The 15,112-nt window shown below is 37.0% G+C and overlaps 1 protein-coding gene across 23 annotated transcripts in view; it reads right to left on the bottom strand.

Moving 5' to 3' along the window:
• The window catches only part of MCTP1 (multiple C2 and transmembrane domain containing 1), a 535,596-nt gene that overhangs the window by 230,987 nt on the left and 289,497 nt on the right, over positions 1 to 15,112 (bottom strand). For all 23 annotated transcript variants that reach the window (XM_042990098.1, XM_042990113.1, XM_042990072.1 and 20 more), the window contains 2 exons: positions 10,005 to 10,147; positions 989 to 1,068 (listed from right to left, as the gene is read on the bottom strand). In XM_042990098.1, the coding sequence (XP_042846032.1) occupies positions 989 to 1,068; positions 10,005 to 10,147 (223 nt within the window). The remainder of the gene's footprint in view (positions 1 to 988; positions 1,069 to 10,004; positions 10,148 to 15,112) is intronic.

Here is a 15,112-nt window from a genome sequence, read left to right on the forward strand (position 1 = left end):
GCAGGAAGTCCAGAAAAGTCTGCTGTTTGGTCCAGTCCATGGCAAAAATGGCTTTTGGAAGACCAATAAGCTGCCAGTGTGCTCAAGCTTAGCTGACTATGATACATAAGGGGGTTCTACTATTTCTGTTTAATTTGCATTTAAAATATAAAGTAGCGATTTGGCCCATTTCTCTGCTCCCCTGTTTTCCACTGCTCCTGCCACATCATGTACATAATCACATGAAACACCTTAAAACCATCAAAGAAGATCTCACAGCTTCCTTTGCAACCTATCCCAGTACTGCTTGACCCTTTTAAAACGTATTTTTTTCCTTCTGTAGTATTAATCAATTCTTAGCTTCCAGTTGAAGTGCATTTAAAAAAAATATAAGCCCATAATTAGGTGCCAGGTATGACTAATACTAGTAATAATTCTATAGCTTTACAACTAGTCAAGCAATAATAAACTAATGTGACTGAGGAAATACAACTAATCTTTCTTCATGTTTGAGGCACTCCTTGGTAACCTAGGATCACCAGTGATGGCAAAATTAGACTGTCCTTGGGCTCAGGTGATAAGAGAGTAGCTGTTTTTGAGGCAAAGCACATGTTTTATTTCCTGTATGGTAGCCTGATTCTTAAACTAGTCATTTCTATTTACATGCATAATCTACTTTATGTCCCACTACAACCATATCAGCAACATGGAAGTAAGGAATTTGTCTTTTATCTCTAGATTGCTGGTGCTTAGTACAGTGCTGGGGGACAGATCAGGTGTCCTAGACTTTTTCTTCCAAATAACTGTTGTTGAATAAGATAATCAAGGAAGATGCTATTATTTCCACTGGGTAGATAAAAAAGATGTATTTGAAAAAGGCTGGCTAGCATGACGGCTCACAACAATAAATGAGAGAAGAGTGTCTAGAACCCAGATCGGCTGTCACTCCATTTATACAGGCCCAGCTTCACCACAAGAGGCAGTGATATAACAGTGGCTCAAAAGTTACCTGTTTAACTCCAGTTGTGTGAGATCCAGAAAGGCTGAGCCCATAAAGTCATCCTGTAGTCCAAAATCATAGTCAAATACCTGAGAAGCCAAAGAGACAAAGCATTATTAGAAATAATTACAATATAGCTTTAAATGAAAATACCTTGACTATAAAATATTGGTTGTCTGTCATCAAAAACAGTGAAACTTCCTAATATTTTTACAAATTTCTTTGTTTGAGGGGCACCTTGGTGGCTCAGTTGATTAAGCGTCTGACTCGATTTCAGTTCAGGCCGCAATCTTACGGTTTTGTGAGTTTGAGCTCCACATTAGGCTTTGCACTGACTCTATAGAACTTGCTTTGGATTCCCTTTCTCTCGCTCTCACTCTCTCTCTCTCTGCCCCTACCCAGCTAGTGCTCAGTCTCTCTCAAAATAAATAAATAAACTTCAAAAAAATTTTCTTTGTTTGAAATGTTAGGGTCTCACAAAATATTCAAAGGAAGTTGCATTTGTACTTAAAATTGTTATTTATATCAAATAGAACTTTAAGGAAGATGAATAACAAAATCAAGTAAAATATAGTAAATCATCAAAAATCTGAGGAACCCAGGCTTAGAATATTTTCCTCACATTATAGAAGGGATATTAGCATTACTGGAAGGAAAAATAAGTGAGTATGAAATTCAACAAATATGTCTTCCATAGTGGGCTCTTGGTTATGAGTATATGATTCTAATTCCTTCGTGTTTTTCAGGTCACTGAAGATAAATTCTGTGATATTATAGGACAATGTCTTTTGAAATATACAAATAAGTTAAAATTGAAGTGTTGTTATTAAAAAATTTTGTAAAGTCATATTAAGGTTAAGTCAAATTTAGTTTTTATCATCACAAGGAAGACTAGGAAATAATATTAATGTAACTACCAACAACAATCAGAAAGGAAAAGAGAATGTGTTTCTATTTATTCATCCAGTATCTTCTTTGTGCCTTTTATGGTTCTTATTCATACTATGATAAATAAAAAAGTATTGTCCCTGATCTCTTGGACCCTGCATTTATGAGCTGAGACAGTGTATACAAACCCAAATAGATAAATACACTTCAGTGATGAGCACTGTGGACACAAAAGTCTAAGGGGGTGTGTTGGAAGCTGCTATTTTAGATAGGGAGTCCAGGAAGGCCTCGTGCAGGAAGTGTGTCATGTAGAGACCAGAATGACGAGAAGGATTAGGCCGGTTTGGGAAGATCATTCCCAGGCAGAAGAAACAGCAAATGACCAACACACGCAATGGTCATCAAGAAGTCAGTGTGGTTGAAGCAGAGTGAGAAATATGGAGAGTGGAAAGAAGAAGGCTGAAGAGACAGCTCAGAGCTAGATCAATTAGGGCCATTTTCGAAAGACTCCAAGAAAGTGGGAGTTGGCTAACTTCCATCCATTCATTAGTTTTGCTACTCATTCTTTCCTCAGTCAATATTGATTAAGTATTTATTAGGTACCAGACAATATGCTAGGCATAAACAGGGGTGAGCAAAGCTGACATCATCAATGCTTACAGTTTAGTAAAGGAGACAGATGTTAAACAAGGAAGTGCACAGGTGATATGTAATTCCAGCTTTTGATAAGTATTGTAAAGAAAAGAACAGCGTTTGAAAAAAAATAATAATAGAGATCAGGGAAAGCTTTTAAGATGGAAGAAAGATGCTAGTAGATGAAGTTTGGAGCTGTGCTTCTGGATCTTTTCAAACAGAAAATCTTTGTATTGCATATTGCAGTAAATGAGCATGGACAAGTAAGCCAGCTCTTGAAAGGATCAACCAGGCCATGGAACTCTCCAGGATGTGAGAATCCATTAGGCTGAGAGAATTTAGCACAACTGGGCTCAGTAGTTAGAAAACTTGAAGCAGAGGGAACAATATGTACAGCAGCCTGCATCCTTGGTTTTTCTCCAGTATTAACAGCCTTTGATTTAAAAAAAACTTAATATGTAAAAAAATTGATATTTAAATAAAAAGATAAATACTTTGCATTATAAAAGGACTCTTAAGTTTGAAGTCATAAGGGGATTTACTTAAGTGATAAGTTCCCCTAATGCCTTCTAAATTATTCAATTCACAGTCATTTGATTTACATACAACCTTTCAGGAGTACATTTGTTATAGAAAGCACAGTGCTCCTGTAATAGACATTCTCCTTGATCAATTACACCTCTGAGATCTAGTCATGTACCCAGTGGCATATCACATGAATACACTGCCACGTCTCAGGCAACGGACACCTCACTGTTTGCAAGTGGCTACAAATACTGTATTTTACAACATAAAATTTATACTCAAAATTAAACAAATTTCTCTTATGCAATCTCTTCTAATTGTATCATCCTAAAGCTAAAACTCTTAGGGACTATAGTGATAGTCAAACAACATCTGGGGTACACACATACATGTGAAGTGGAGAGCTGTGAATCCAGTGAACTGGCTAGAGGAGACAGTCCAAATGGGTGATTCAACATTTGAACTTTCTTAACTCTCACGGTGAAAGTTTTTCCTCCAGTCCTAATGCTAGGTGCTTACTTTAGTTTCCTCCTATTCATTGGTAAATGCATAACCATGGGAAAGAATGTAAAAACTAGAATCCATTCATTAATGAAATTATTAGCTTTGCGACTTGGTTCCAAGCTCTATAAACTACCTGTCAGAAGGAGCATTGCTTTAGGGAAAGTTTCAGAAATACAGAACATAGAGAAGAGATAAAACAGGAAAAGATACTCCCACTGTTGGGGCACCTGGATGGCTCAGTCAGTTAAGTGTCCAGCTCTTGATATCACCTCAGGTTGTGATCTCATGGTAGTGATCTGAGGGTCGTGAGACTGAGCCCCATGTCGGGCTCTGTGCTGAACATGGAGTCTGCTTGGGATTTTCTCTCTCCCTCTCTCTCTATCCCTGCCCCCTCCAATAAATAAATAAACTTAAAAAAAAAAGAAAAGAAAAGGTACTCCCACTACAATAACAACAAGCACAGTGAACACTGATTAATGTTTATTCAATATTTACTATCCATTAGGCACTGTTATCTGTTAAACATATTATGGAGATTCTGAAATTTATGTTGTATAGAACTCAGTGAACAGGGTATTGTTGTTTCCATTTTTCAGATAAGGAATCCAAAGCTTATAAAGTTTATGTCACTTCCCCCCAAAACTCGGGGCTTTGAAGAGGTCGGATTCAGATTCAGTTGTGCAAGATACTCTGTTCAGAATAGAACACATTTAAATTTAGCAAATACGAGTTGGGTACCCACTGTGAGGGAAGCACTGTGAATTCACATGTGAACAGGTTAGATGGGATACTTGCCTTCACACATCTCCTGAGAGAGGTGGAAACCTTAGATAACATTAGATAAAAGTTGCTTGGTTTCCATAACATCTCTCTTCATTCTCACGTGAGTTTAGAACAAAAAATGTTTTATTCTAATAAATGAATTTATTTAGCATCTTGATTTAATTGCCTCCCCTGAAAAATTGCATCAGGGAGTACACCAGCTAAAATGTTCTTGGAAATCAGTAACAGAAAGCTCAGCTCCCACAAATGGGAATTTGTTAGCTCAAATGACTGGAATGCCCAAAGGTAATTATGACTTCAGTGGAGTTTTCAATTGCCAGTTCAAATGATTCATATATTTATTCATTCAGTTACGTGAGAAATATTTGTTTAGCATCTACAATGTGCCAAGTATTGTTCTAGGCACTGGAAATACAGCAGTGAACAGAACAAAGTTTCTGATTTCTTGGGGCTTACATTTAGGGGAGCTGCAGATAATAAACGAATGCATGACAGGTAGTGATAAGTGCCATGGGGAAAAATATCTCAGGGTATGGGAGTGATGGGAACTGCTATTTATAAGATGTTTCAGAGAACAATCAGAGAGAGTGGCCTTTGAATAAAGATGCATAATGGGAATAGGATATGGAACAGGACCCAGATCACGTAATGTGACCCAGGATCTAAGATTCTATGAAGAAAATATGTCCATGACTCATTTTCATACTCAGGCAGCTTCAAAATAACCGTTTCACTATACAAGAATAATTAAACTCAAAATCGTAGGACTGACATTGTAACGCAAAGAAAAAAGAAAACCTAACTGGGGCCATTGCAATTAGTCATCTTTAGTAGAAAATACAAGTTATGTTGCATAATTACTGGGTGGACATAGGAAACCCTAAATCTCTCTAAGTCTCACTCACCTATGTAATGGGGATGAGGAAAGTCATTTGTCAGGTATTTTGAGGATTACATGAGATAAAGTAGGCCTTGTGCCTCGCATGGTGCTCAAGAAATGGCAGTTATTATAGTGAAAATGTGACCAGAGATTCTATCTTCCCAAGACTCAGTAACCTCCTATGTTCTTTGCCCAAAAACCAAAAGCAAGTACAGTCACATTTTTTTGTTTCCTTGTTTTGTTTTGCTATTGATTTTTGTTGTTGTTCCTAAAATAGTTGAGATTTTTGATTCATGCATTTAGGAAGTACTTTTGAACCACACAAAACATCTAAGATGACACAAGCATCTAACTTTGGAATAATTTGGTTTGGATGCTGCGCGGTTTAGGGTTGGAAACGTTTTCTTCCAATTACTCAGGTGTTTCCATTTATAAGTCTAGAAAAATAGCTCCCTCCCTACCCAAGCAGTGCATCAGAATAACCTATTGTGTTTCAAAAGTACAGAAGATTGGACTCTACCATACGGCCCTAAATCAAAGTCTGTAGGGAAGACACTTGAACATCTGGATTCTTACACACACATACACACACACACACACACACACACACAAAACAAAAACAAAAAAAAAAGCAGCTTCATGGTAATTCTGGTGTACAGCCAGGGTTGACTATCATTGGTATATGACATTCATTTAGGGCCCTTAAAACCTACTCAGAAATAATTTGGCATAAGATAGCAATATGGTGCTTAACTTGAACCATGCTGAAGAATGTTTCAATTTTAAATCTTTAAAAAAAAATTTTAATGTTTATTTTTGAGAGAGAGAGAGAGAGAGAGAGAGAGAGAGAGAGAGAGAGAGAATCCAAAGCAGGCTCCAGGCTCTGAGCTGTCAACACAGAGCCAGTCATGGGGCTTGAACTCACGAACTGTGAGATCATACCTGAGCTGAAGTCAGACACTTAACCAACTGAGCCTCCCAGACATTCCATCAATTTTAAATCTTAAGCCTGGATATATATGAGTTATTTAAGGAAATGTCAACTTTGGTAAAATGACAGTCTTAGACACAGTAATCTGATCCCAAACAGAATCGCCTTCCTAATTATCAAAACCTTTCTATTAGTTAGAAAAGCACTCCAATCTAATACCCAGATTTTTAGCCTGTGATTAGGCCAAACAAGCAGCAATTTATACAACCATTTCCCCTTTATATTGCTTCTCTCTTTTCCACTATAACTCTGGGTGTTCACTGTGTAACTTGAATAATAGTGTCAGTGAAATGAAAATTGAAAATTTAATTCAATTCAGCTGAAATGGATGCTGAATTTACCCTCTTATCTAAGATGTGTGCCTGAGCAGGCATCCCTGTGGCTACCGACCAGGCTCCAGTGGCTCTTGTCTCAGTTAAAACTACTGCATTTAAACCCCCAGCTTCTACTACGACCTTATAAGTATATTTCAAGTCCATTCCTATAGACTTGTTTTTATCTGCCCTTACTGTAAAGTCATTTGGAACTGAAGGAATAGTCTTATTAAAATTAAAAGCTATAGGAATTCTAACCAATTGGAATGTATGTTATTTTTTATTTTGTGTCTAATTTTTTTTAAATGACAGTTCCAAGATTTTTGGAGGGAAAAATCTGTTTTTGCTAGAAATGGTATAAGCACTGCAACTTTAATGTGATTTTATAATCTTGGCTCAGAAGTGAATTTTGTTTCCCTTGGTAACGTTTACATTGATAGAAATCAGATTACAGGGCACATATAAGCTTCTTTTTCCTTTAACTACAGACAGGAGGGTTGTAGAAAGTATTTTCTAACCATCTAGTCATGGATGCATTTTCATATTGCCTGTCAGTACAGAATCAGTTAGTCCCTAAGAAATCTTTCAGGGAAGATTCATCTCCCAGTACATAGGATATGGGCATCATATCAAAATCAAGTCAGTCAATCACACATGGCTATATAGAGACAATGAAAATAAAGCAATGTTCATGAAATTCTTAAAAAATTTCCACCAGTGTTTTTGATTTAGGTCTCTGTGTATGCAAGGTTAGGCAAAAAGCAGATAACATAAAAAGTGAAAAAAAGAAAGCAAAAAATTAGAGACTTTTTTCAAAAGATGCCCTATGCATTTCATAGAAAACAAAAATCAAATGAAAAATACGAAAGCATATTTAGAAGCATAAGTATTACATAAAAATATTGTCATTTTATGTTTGTACATGAAAGACCAGTATAATTTCTACTTAATCATTTTTCTTAGGTAGAAATGTACAAAAGTGACAAATATTTTATAATTCATTATGTATCTTTTTCTGTATAGTACAAGTTAAGTCGTGGCTACATGATGCCGTACTGTGAAAACTCAACGTGGTAAATAAACAAAAAAAACCCAAAAACAATCTTTGGGGTCTCTCTCCTAGCTTTTGGCTTATACGGTGGTTGTTAACCAAGGCTTTGGGGCCTGTATGTAGTATCACTGTCTCTAATGGCACAAGTATATGTGTGGACATATTCTCTCCTAAACCAAAACAAAAAATTTTGCCACCATTTTTTTTTTCTGTGTACTACAGATTTTTGTTTATTTTTGAGCCTATTGTGATATTCCTTTCCAAATATCCATTTTGACATTTAGATTTCTACAGAGATGAATATTCATTCTCAAGCTCAAGAGAATAGCAAAAGAAATTAACTGTAATTTTGAGAAGTTTATTTCTTAATCCTTTGAAAGCCTGGAGATCCACATGGTTCTGTTGTGGAGTAATATCCCATTAAAGAAACAGATGAACAGTAAAAGTAATTAAGAATAAATCTTGTTCCTTCCATGATTTTTCTCATAAGGGACCTTAAACAAGATCCAAATGGTTCAGTTCAATCCTTAGTAACCCCCGCTTTCCTCTCCTGTCCATCATCCCCATGGCCACAGCTACCCCAACTCATCTCTTCCAAACCTCCCTAGAAATGAAATTTCCTTTACATACCATTTATATGTATTTTTAATTCCTTTTACAACTTCTATCTCAGTTCTTTATTATAAAGTCACTCCCTTTTTTCTCACGTAGATGTTTCTTTCTCTCTAGAAGTGGAGAGGAGGGACGAAAAGCATCTCCAACTCTGAAGATCTTCCCTTTGGTGGGAGGAAGGTTGGCCATGAATATTGCCACATTAATAATACTTATGCTGTCACTCATTATATGTTAAAAGACAGTTCATGAATTCTATTTAATTGATTTTCTTTAGCCAATGTCCACTCGAGACTATTTCTTTTATTTTTTTAATTAAAAATTTTAGAAGTTTATTTATTTATTTTGAGAGAGAAAGAGAGAGCACTGAAGGGGCAGAGAGAGAGGGAGAGAGAGAGAATCCCAAGCAGTCTCCCCACTATCAGCACAGAGCCCAATGTGGGGCTGGAACCCATGAACTGTGAGATCATGACCTGAGCTGAAATCAAGAGTGGGTCACTTTACCCACTGAGCCACCCAGGTGCTCTGAGACTGTTTCTTATGCAAATATGGATCTATTCTCCTATAATGACTTCTAGAAATTTACCAACTATGTCCTTAGAAGATTCTCTTCTCACCAATCTTAAAAACTGTTCTACTATGGTTATTTTAAGACTAATCAAGTGCAGTAATGAGAAGGGGAAAGAGTGGAATAAGGAGTTGGATCTGTACCTGACTGTGAACATTCAACTGAGGTAATTCACTACCTTCAGACCAGTCAGTTCTGCTCTTATTTTAATAAAAGCCTCATTACTTTTTTTTCCCCCTTTCTGTGTAGAAGAGAAACAAATGGAGGCAATATAAATGAAGAGTTGATGGGAATGAGGATGCCTAGAGGTTGCTCAAAGAGTGATTATATGAGATTTTTGGCTCAAGTGCCAGTTGCAAAATGTGGTTATTATGGTAAAAATAGAAAAAGGTTTGGTCACTGAGTGGATAGTCAGAACACAGGAACCACAAAGAGTGTCTACAAATATGAATTAGATACAGAAAAAGTATCTGGAGACATGGATTAAAGAGAAGTTAGGTAGGAAAATAAAATAAATTTCCTGGGGCGCCTGGGTGGCTCAGTCAGTTAAGCGTCTGACTCCAGCTCAGGTCATGATCTCATGGTTTGTGAGTTTGAGCCCTGCATTGGGCTCTGTGCTGATAGCTCAGAGCCTGGAATCTGCTTCAGATTCTGTGTCTCCCTCTCTCTCTGCCCCTCCCCTGCTTGCACTCTGTCTCTCTCTCTCTTTCTCCAAAACAAATAAACATTTAAAAAAATTTAAAAAACAAAACAAGGAATCTCCTTAAGTTCTTAAAAAAAAAAACAAAAACAAAAAACAAAACTACATCAAGTGAGAGGAAACACTCTTTTTTTTTTCTTTCCATTTTTGGATATCTTTATCCTTCTCATCTTTCAAGGAAAATATTTTGTTTGCAACCAGTAATGGTAGATCCCCTGATATAATTCTTGGACAAAAAGACTAGGTTCTGTGTAAGCTTTCTTTCTTGCTAGATTTTATGGAGACTTGTTTATATATATTCCCAGAGTGTGCTAAATCATTGAACTTCGCCAAACAGGAGAAGATGGAGTCCATAATCCTCCTACGTGACTGGCAATAGAACTGTCCTGAAGAAAAATGCTCCCACGCTTCCCCTCCCCTCTATTTCGTTTCTGTCACACCATCAACAGGTTAGATTTGTGCACAGCAGAATTTATCTCTCGTGAAAAATCTCATCAGACAAGGATACATGATAGAAAACCATCAAACAGCGAGTTTTATGTCATTGCATTAGGGAAAAACAAATAACTGGCTCACCTTTATATACAACGGTTCCCTAAGATGCTCAACAAGAATGCAAGCTTTCTCCTCCCATATGGGATTGAGGTTCTTGTGTATTATTTTACTTCTAAAAACTTCTTTTCCTCCAATTTTAAACTTCACGTATGGATCACTTGTCCCTGTTAAAGAGATACAGATTGATTCATGTTAATCATGCCTTTCGTTGGAAGCAAGAGAATAGCTCATTTAAACATAAGGAAGTATTTAAAGGAATAAAAGTTAAATAAAGCTTATCACATGGGAAAATAAAGGTTAAGGTTTTTTTCCTAAAATTCTCCTTAAATTTTAAAGGGACAGTATATAATACTATTAAATCTAAGTAATAATAATAATAATAATGGTAATTATTTTTTTTCTGATCTTTACATGGTAACCCTGTCCTGATATTTAAAAACCTCTATTGCATGCTGCATATGTCAATTTAATTCATATTATAAATGACAGAGATGAATCTGACATTTCTCTTGGTATCATCTGGTCAGCTACAAAAAGATGATCCAGCATCTTGACCTAACTGACTAGTTTTAGACTTAAATATGCTGCTCAAACTTTATACTAGTGTGATGGGCTTAAGGAAAGGTGAGTCACAAACTAGACTTTAAATTCATCTTTGGTCCCACATTCTCTCTTGCTCAGAATTTTCAATTTTAGAATGCTAGGAAAGGTTGGAGGTCTCAGAGTAAGGCATTGGGGGAAGGGGACAACTGCTTATTAAATCATCTGCCAACTTCATATTAACCCTGCACACCTCCCAAGCTCCCTATGATAATAAAGAAAATCAGAGCTAGGGGTGCCCGGGTGGCTCCAGGTGGTTAAGCGTCCGACTTCAGCTCAGGTCATGATCTCGCAGTTCGTGGGTTTGAGCCCCGCGTCGGGCTCTGTGCGACAGCTCAGAGCTTGAAGCCTGCTTCAGATTCTGTGTCTCCCCCTCTCTCTGCCCCTCTCATGCTCATGCTCTGTCTCTGTTTCTTAATAATAAATAAATGTTAAAAAAAAAAAAAAGAAAAAAGAAAATCAGAGCTGTTAAGTAAGTTGCTCATGGATGCACAGCTAACAGGAGATGAAGTTAAAATTCCAACCAAACTTGTTTGACTCTAATGCCTGTGATTTTTCTACTACACAGGGATGGGGGAAGGGCTTTGACATGCTTCTATATATATCATACCATTTCTCATTGTGACTGATGAATGAGGCCAATGGATCTAATGAGTCTATGCTATTAGAGAAGGTGAGTCTATGCCTCCTAGGGAAGGTGAATCAGAGACATCCCCAAGTAAATCATTCCAGTGTGACAATCTTCATCCTCAGGAAATAGTTCTTTATACAAGGCCTGACTCCGTTATGATAAGATTTTGTTTAATTCTTTCTGTTTTGTCTAAACTGGAGCTACACTTGATAACTTTGGTCTATATGATTTAAAGAAAAATATAAGTGGGGCTCAGTAAACTGTGAAGCATGATATAGATGTTAGACATTACAAGTACGCTGATATCCTTAAGCTTACTACCAGCATCCCCTCTCAACACCTCCCCTCACTGCAATGACACATAAATATCTGTGCTCAAAATAAGGACTGACTTGTAGGATTTGGCTTTTCTTATTTAATCATTTGGGGGTTTTCTCAAAACTCTCCACATTCCTGAAGTAACTTTAATGTCCAGCTTTTTGTATGCCGAGGCCTGGGTATAATGAAATAATGATCCCAATTTCCTATTGTGAAATTCCCATTTCGACAGTTAGATTTTATCAAAATGATACAAACTTTAAAAATATTTATAAATGTAAATGCAGGCTATTATATGGTAACCTGTTATAATGCATTCTTTAGGGGAGTCAGTGTAACCAAAAAGTTTAAAATCGCTACTTTTAACACAGTGGTTCCCAACTATGGGCTGAGGACCCTGGGGATTGGGAGCTTTGCAGCACATACTTGGAGGGATATTAAAATCTACATACCTATATGAAATTTCTCAGTCATGCCCTCATGATTTCAAATTCATCTATGTAACTATGCTACCTGCTAAAATATAAGGAGCTCCATAATATCAGAGCCATTTGGATCACTGTTTTGTTTTGTTTTAAATCGCCAGCACTTAGTACAGAATCAGACACATTGTTGGTCCCCAATAAACATCCCATGACTAACTGAATGAATCACTGACTTAATGGTGTGGGTGGTAGACCTCTGTTCCTCTTGACTTTTGTTGACTCCACTTGGATATCTAATAGACATTCCATCATCAACAATGTCCAACACTTAAGTCTTGATCCTCTCTCCTGCTAACTGCTCCTCCCTCAGGCTTTGTTGGGTCAGGTAATGACTTCATCATTTGACAACTGCTTATGCAAGACACCTGGAAATTGTTCTCAATACCTCCTTCTTCTCCATGCATTGCATCCAGGACACCACCAAGTCCGATTAATCCCCAAACTCACTTTATCTATCTTCTCTGCCTCCAATCTAGTTAAGCTGCTACCATGATTTCTTTGCTGTACTACTATAATAATAGCCTCCTAATTGGGTTCTCCACACCTTCTGTGTCCCCCTCCATTAGTTCACTAGATGACAGGCAGAGCTTTTAAAAATACAAATCTAATCTTCCCTCTTCTTTGCCTAACACATCTCAACAGCTTTCAGTTACACCTACAATAAAATCCAAAATCTGTAACATGGTAGACAGGACTTGCCATGTCTCCAACTCCATTTTGGGCCCTTCACCACGTTCCAGCTATCCTGTCATTGGAAGTTATTTTCTGCTTCCAGTCTTTGCATATTCTAGCAAGACTCTGTGCTTGAAAAGTCCCTCCCTCCCATTCTCTTCCCCTTTTGTCTGGCTGGCATTGTATTTTCCTCCTGGTCTTAGTTTAAATATAACTTGCTCAGAGATACCTTTCTCAACCTCCCAATCTGAATTAATTTTTGTTATTATTTTTCCTTGGCATTTGCTCTTTGCTTAACAGCACTAATCATTATGAATGTTACTTATAGTTTACTTTGTATGTCTAACTGCTTATTGTGTGCATTTTTCCACTGGCTATGACCCCCATAAAGGCCAAGACTCTTCCCCAGCACATGGCACAGTGTCTGGAGCAGAGGAGGCACTCAGTAAATATTTGTTAAATAGATATGGCGGTATAGATTAATGACTATTGAGTCAATTTACATTGTACAGAGTACTATTAAATGCATCCTCTGAGATGTTGATAAAAGACGACGTTATCCACCTATATTGAAGATGAGAAACAATCTGAGATTCAGTGTGACTTGCCCCCAGTCATGTAATGAGTAAGCCAGGAAGTAACAGGATAGAAGCAAACTTAGATTTTCAGATGCAATGTTCCCTCTACTTCTGTCCCGGACATCCATATTTTCCTGCTTTTCTCTAAAGTACCATCAGGGAATAATTTTGGAAAGATGTTGAATAATCATTAGATACTATAAATAATGCTACTAATGACAAGCAGCCTCCTCTGGTCTATAGAATGCTCACACTCAGTATTTGTTTATCCACCCTACAATTGAGTCTCCATTTTACAGATGAGAAAACCAGGACAGGCGAAGTGGCTCATTTCAAGTCACACGAGAACTCACATCTGAAGACCAGTCAAATAGCGCTTTTTCTGGCACATCATCACCAAACACTCATTTCAGGATGTAACACTGCTCTCTTTCTTTTGTCCAAAAAGTAAGAATAACTCTTTTATAAGAAAAGTGATTTCAAGAAACTGGGCCTTGTGTTTTTAAATTGGGTTTCACTCCATTTAGTTTAGGTATTCTGTAAAAGGACTGACAAAACTTCTAGTAATTCAGCACAGAAGCCTATACACACAAAAGTAAATCCTTTTGAGACATAATCTGTTTCTTGCCCCTTCCCAGAAACATTTTCCTCACCTGCCATACAGGTGAACTGACAAAATTCCCAGTTTCGGGAATCCTGCTGGGTCGTCCTCAGGCTCCATAGTAGAAGTTAAATTACAAAAGGGGATCTACATCACTCCAGGGAACATGTGCTGACGACTTACTATATCAGATATAATACACCACCCAACAAGCCTGTGAGATCACTTCTAGCGCTGTCTTGAAGTTACATCGAAGAAACGACAGCATAGAACAGGTGAGTAAAGTCGAGGCCACCTCCAAACACATTTTTCATGCTTGGTGTCATATCGATGATGCCGCTTGAGGCAGTATGTATCCAATGGCCTGAGGAAATAACAATCCCGCCAATAAAAGCAGGTCTACAGGTTAAGTTAGGGATGAGGGACAGATTTTTGAATGGTGACAGGCACAAAGATCACAGGGATTGGTAGAAGAGAGACAGTTTTGACAGACTCTGAAAACATGTTATGATGGTAAAATATTTCATAAACATGTGGCTTCGGCCACAGGGTGACCTGGATTAGAGATAGCAAGTATGTTAGCAAACATAAACATGCTGTACATGAAGAACAAATCCAGATGCACGCTCATGATGAGTCGGTCATCTGACTTTCTCTGCTTTGTTTTGACTCCCCAACGTAAAATTTGCTGCATGTCTCTTTCTAACCATCACTTAGAATCTTCTGATGTTACTATTAAAATTTAGTATTTTTTTAATATCATGTTTATTTAAGGAATTTCTAATTGTTTTCAAGTTCTTAACATAGAGGACCTTTGTGACTTAGAGTCCTTAATAGTTCAAGACTTTTGCCTTGTGATACAAACGTAGGGGACTGGAGACATTGTTTTTTGTTTTTTGTTTTGTTTTTTTTTTTTAATTTTAATTTTAATTTTTTTATTTAGGTTCAGTAAAAGATTTGTATCTAACACTCTTCTTAAAAAATATTCTTCCTATAAAATTGGTTTCTTGACCATATCTGTACAAACACATATGTTTATCATTTTACATGAATGAAATACAATATTATTGTCTCAAACGTACTTGATGCTCAATAACTGGTAGATAAATAAACTTCTGAATATCCTGGATTTTCATATCAATTTATTTAAATATACATAACTATATATATAACAGGATATAATCTACTTGGATAAATGTGTGAGCACATTTACCTAGAATTATGACTGTAGATAAACAGGTTAC

Source organism: Panthera tigris, chromosome A1 (assembly GCF_018350195.1).
Source record: "Panthera tigris isolate Pti1 chromosome A1, P.tigris_Pti1_mat1.1, whole genome shotgun sequence".
Classification (NCBI taxonomy): Eukaryota; Metazoa; Chordata; class Mammalia; order Carnivora; family Felidae; genus Panthera; species Panthera tigris.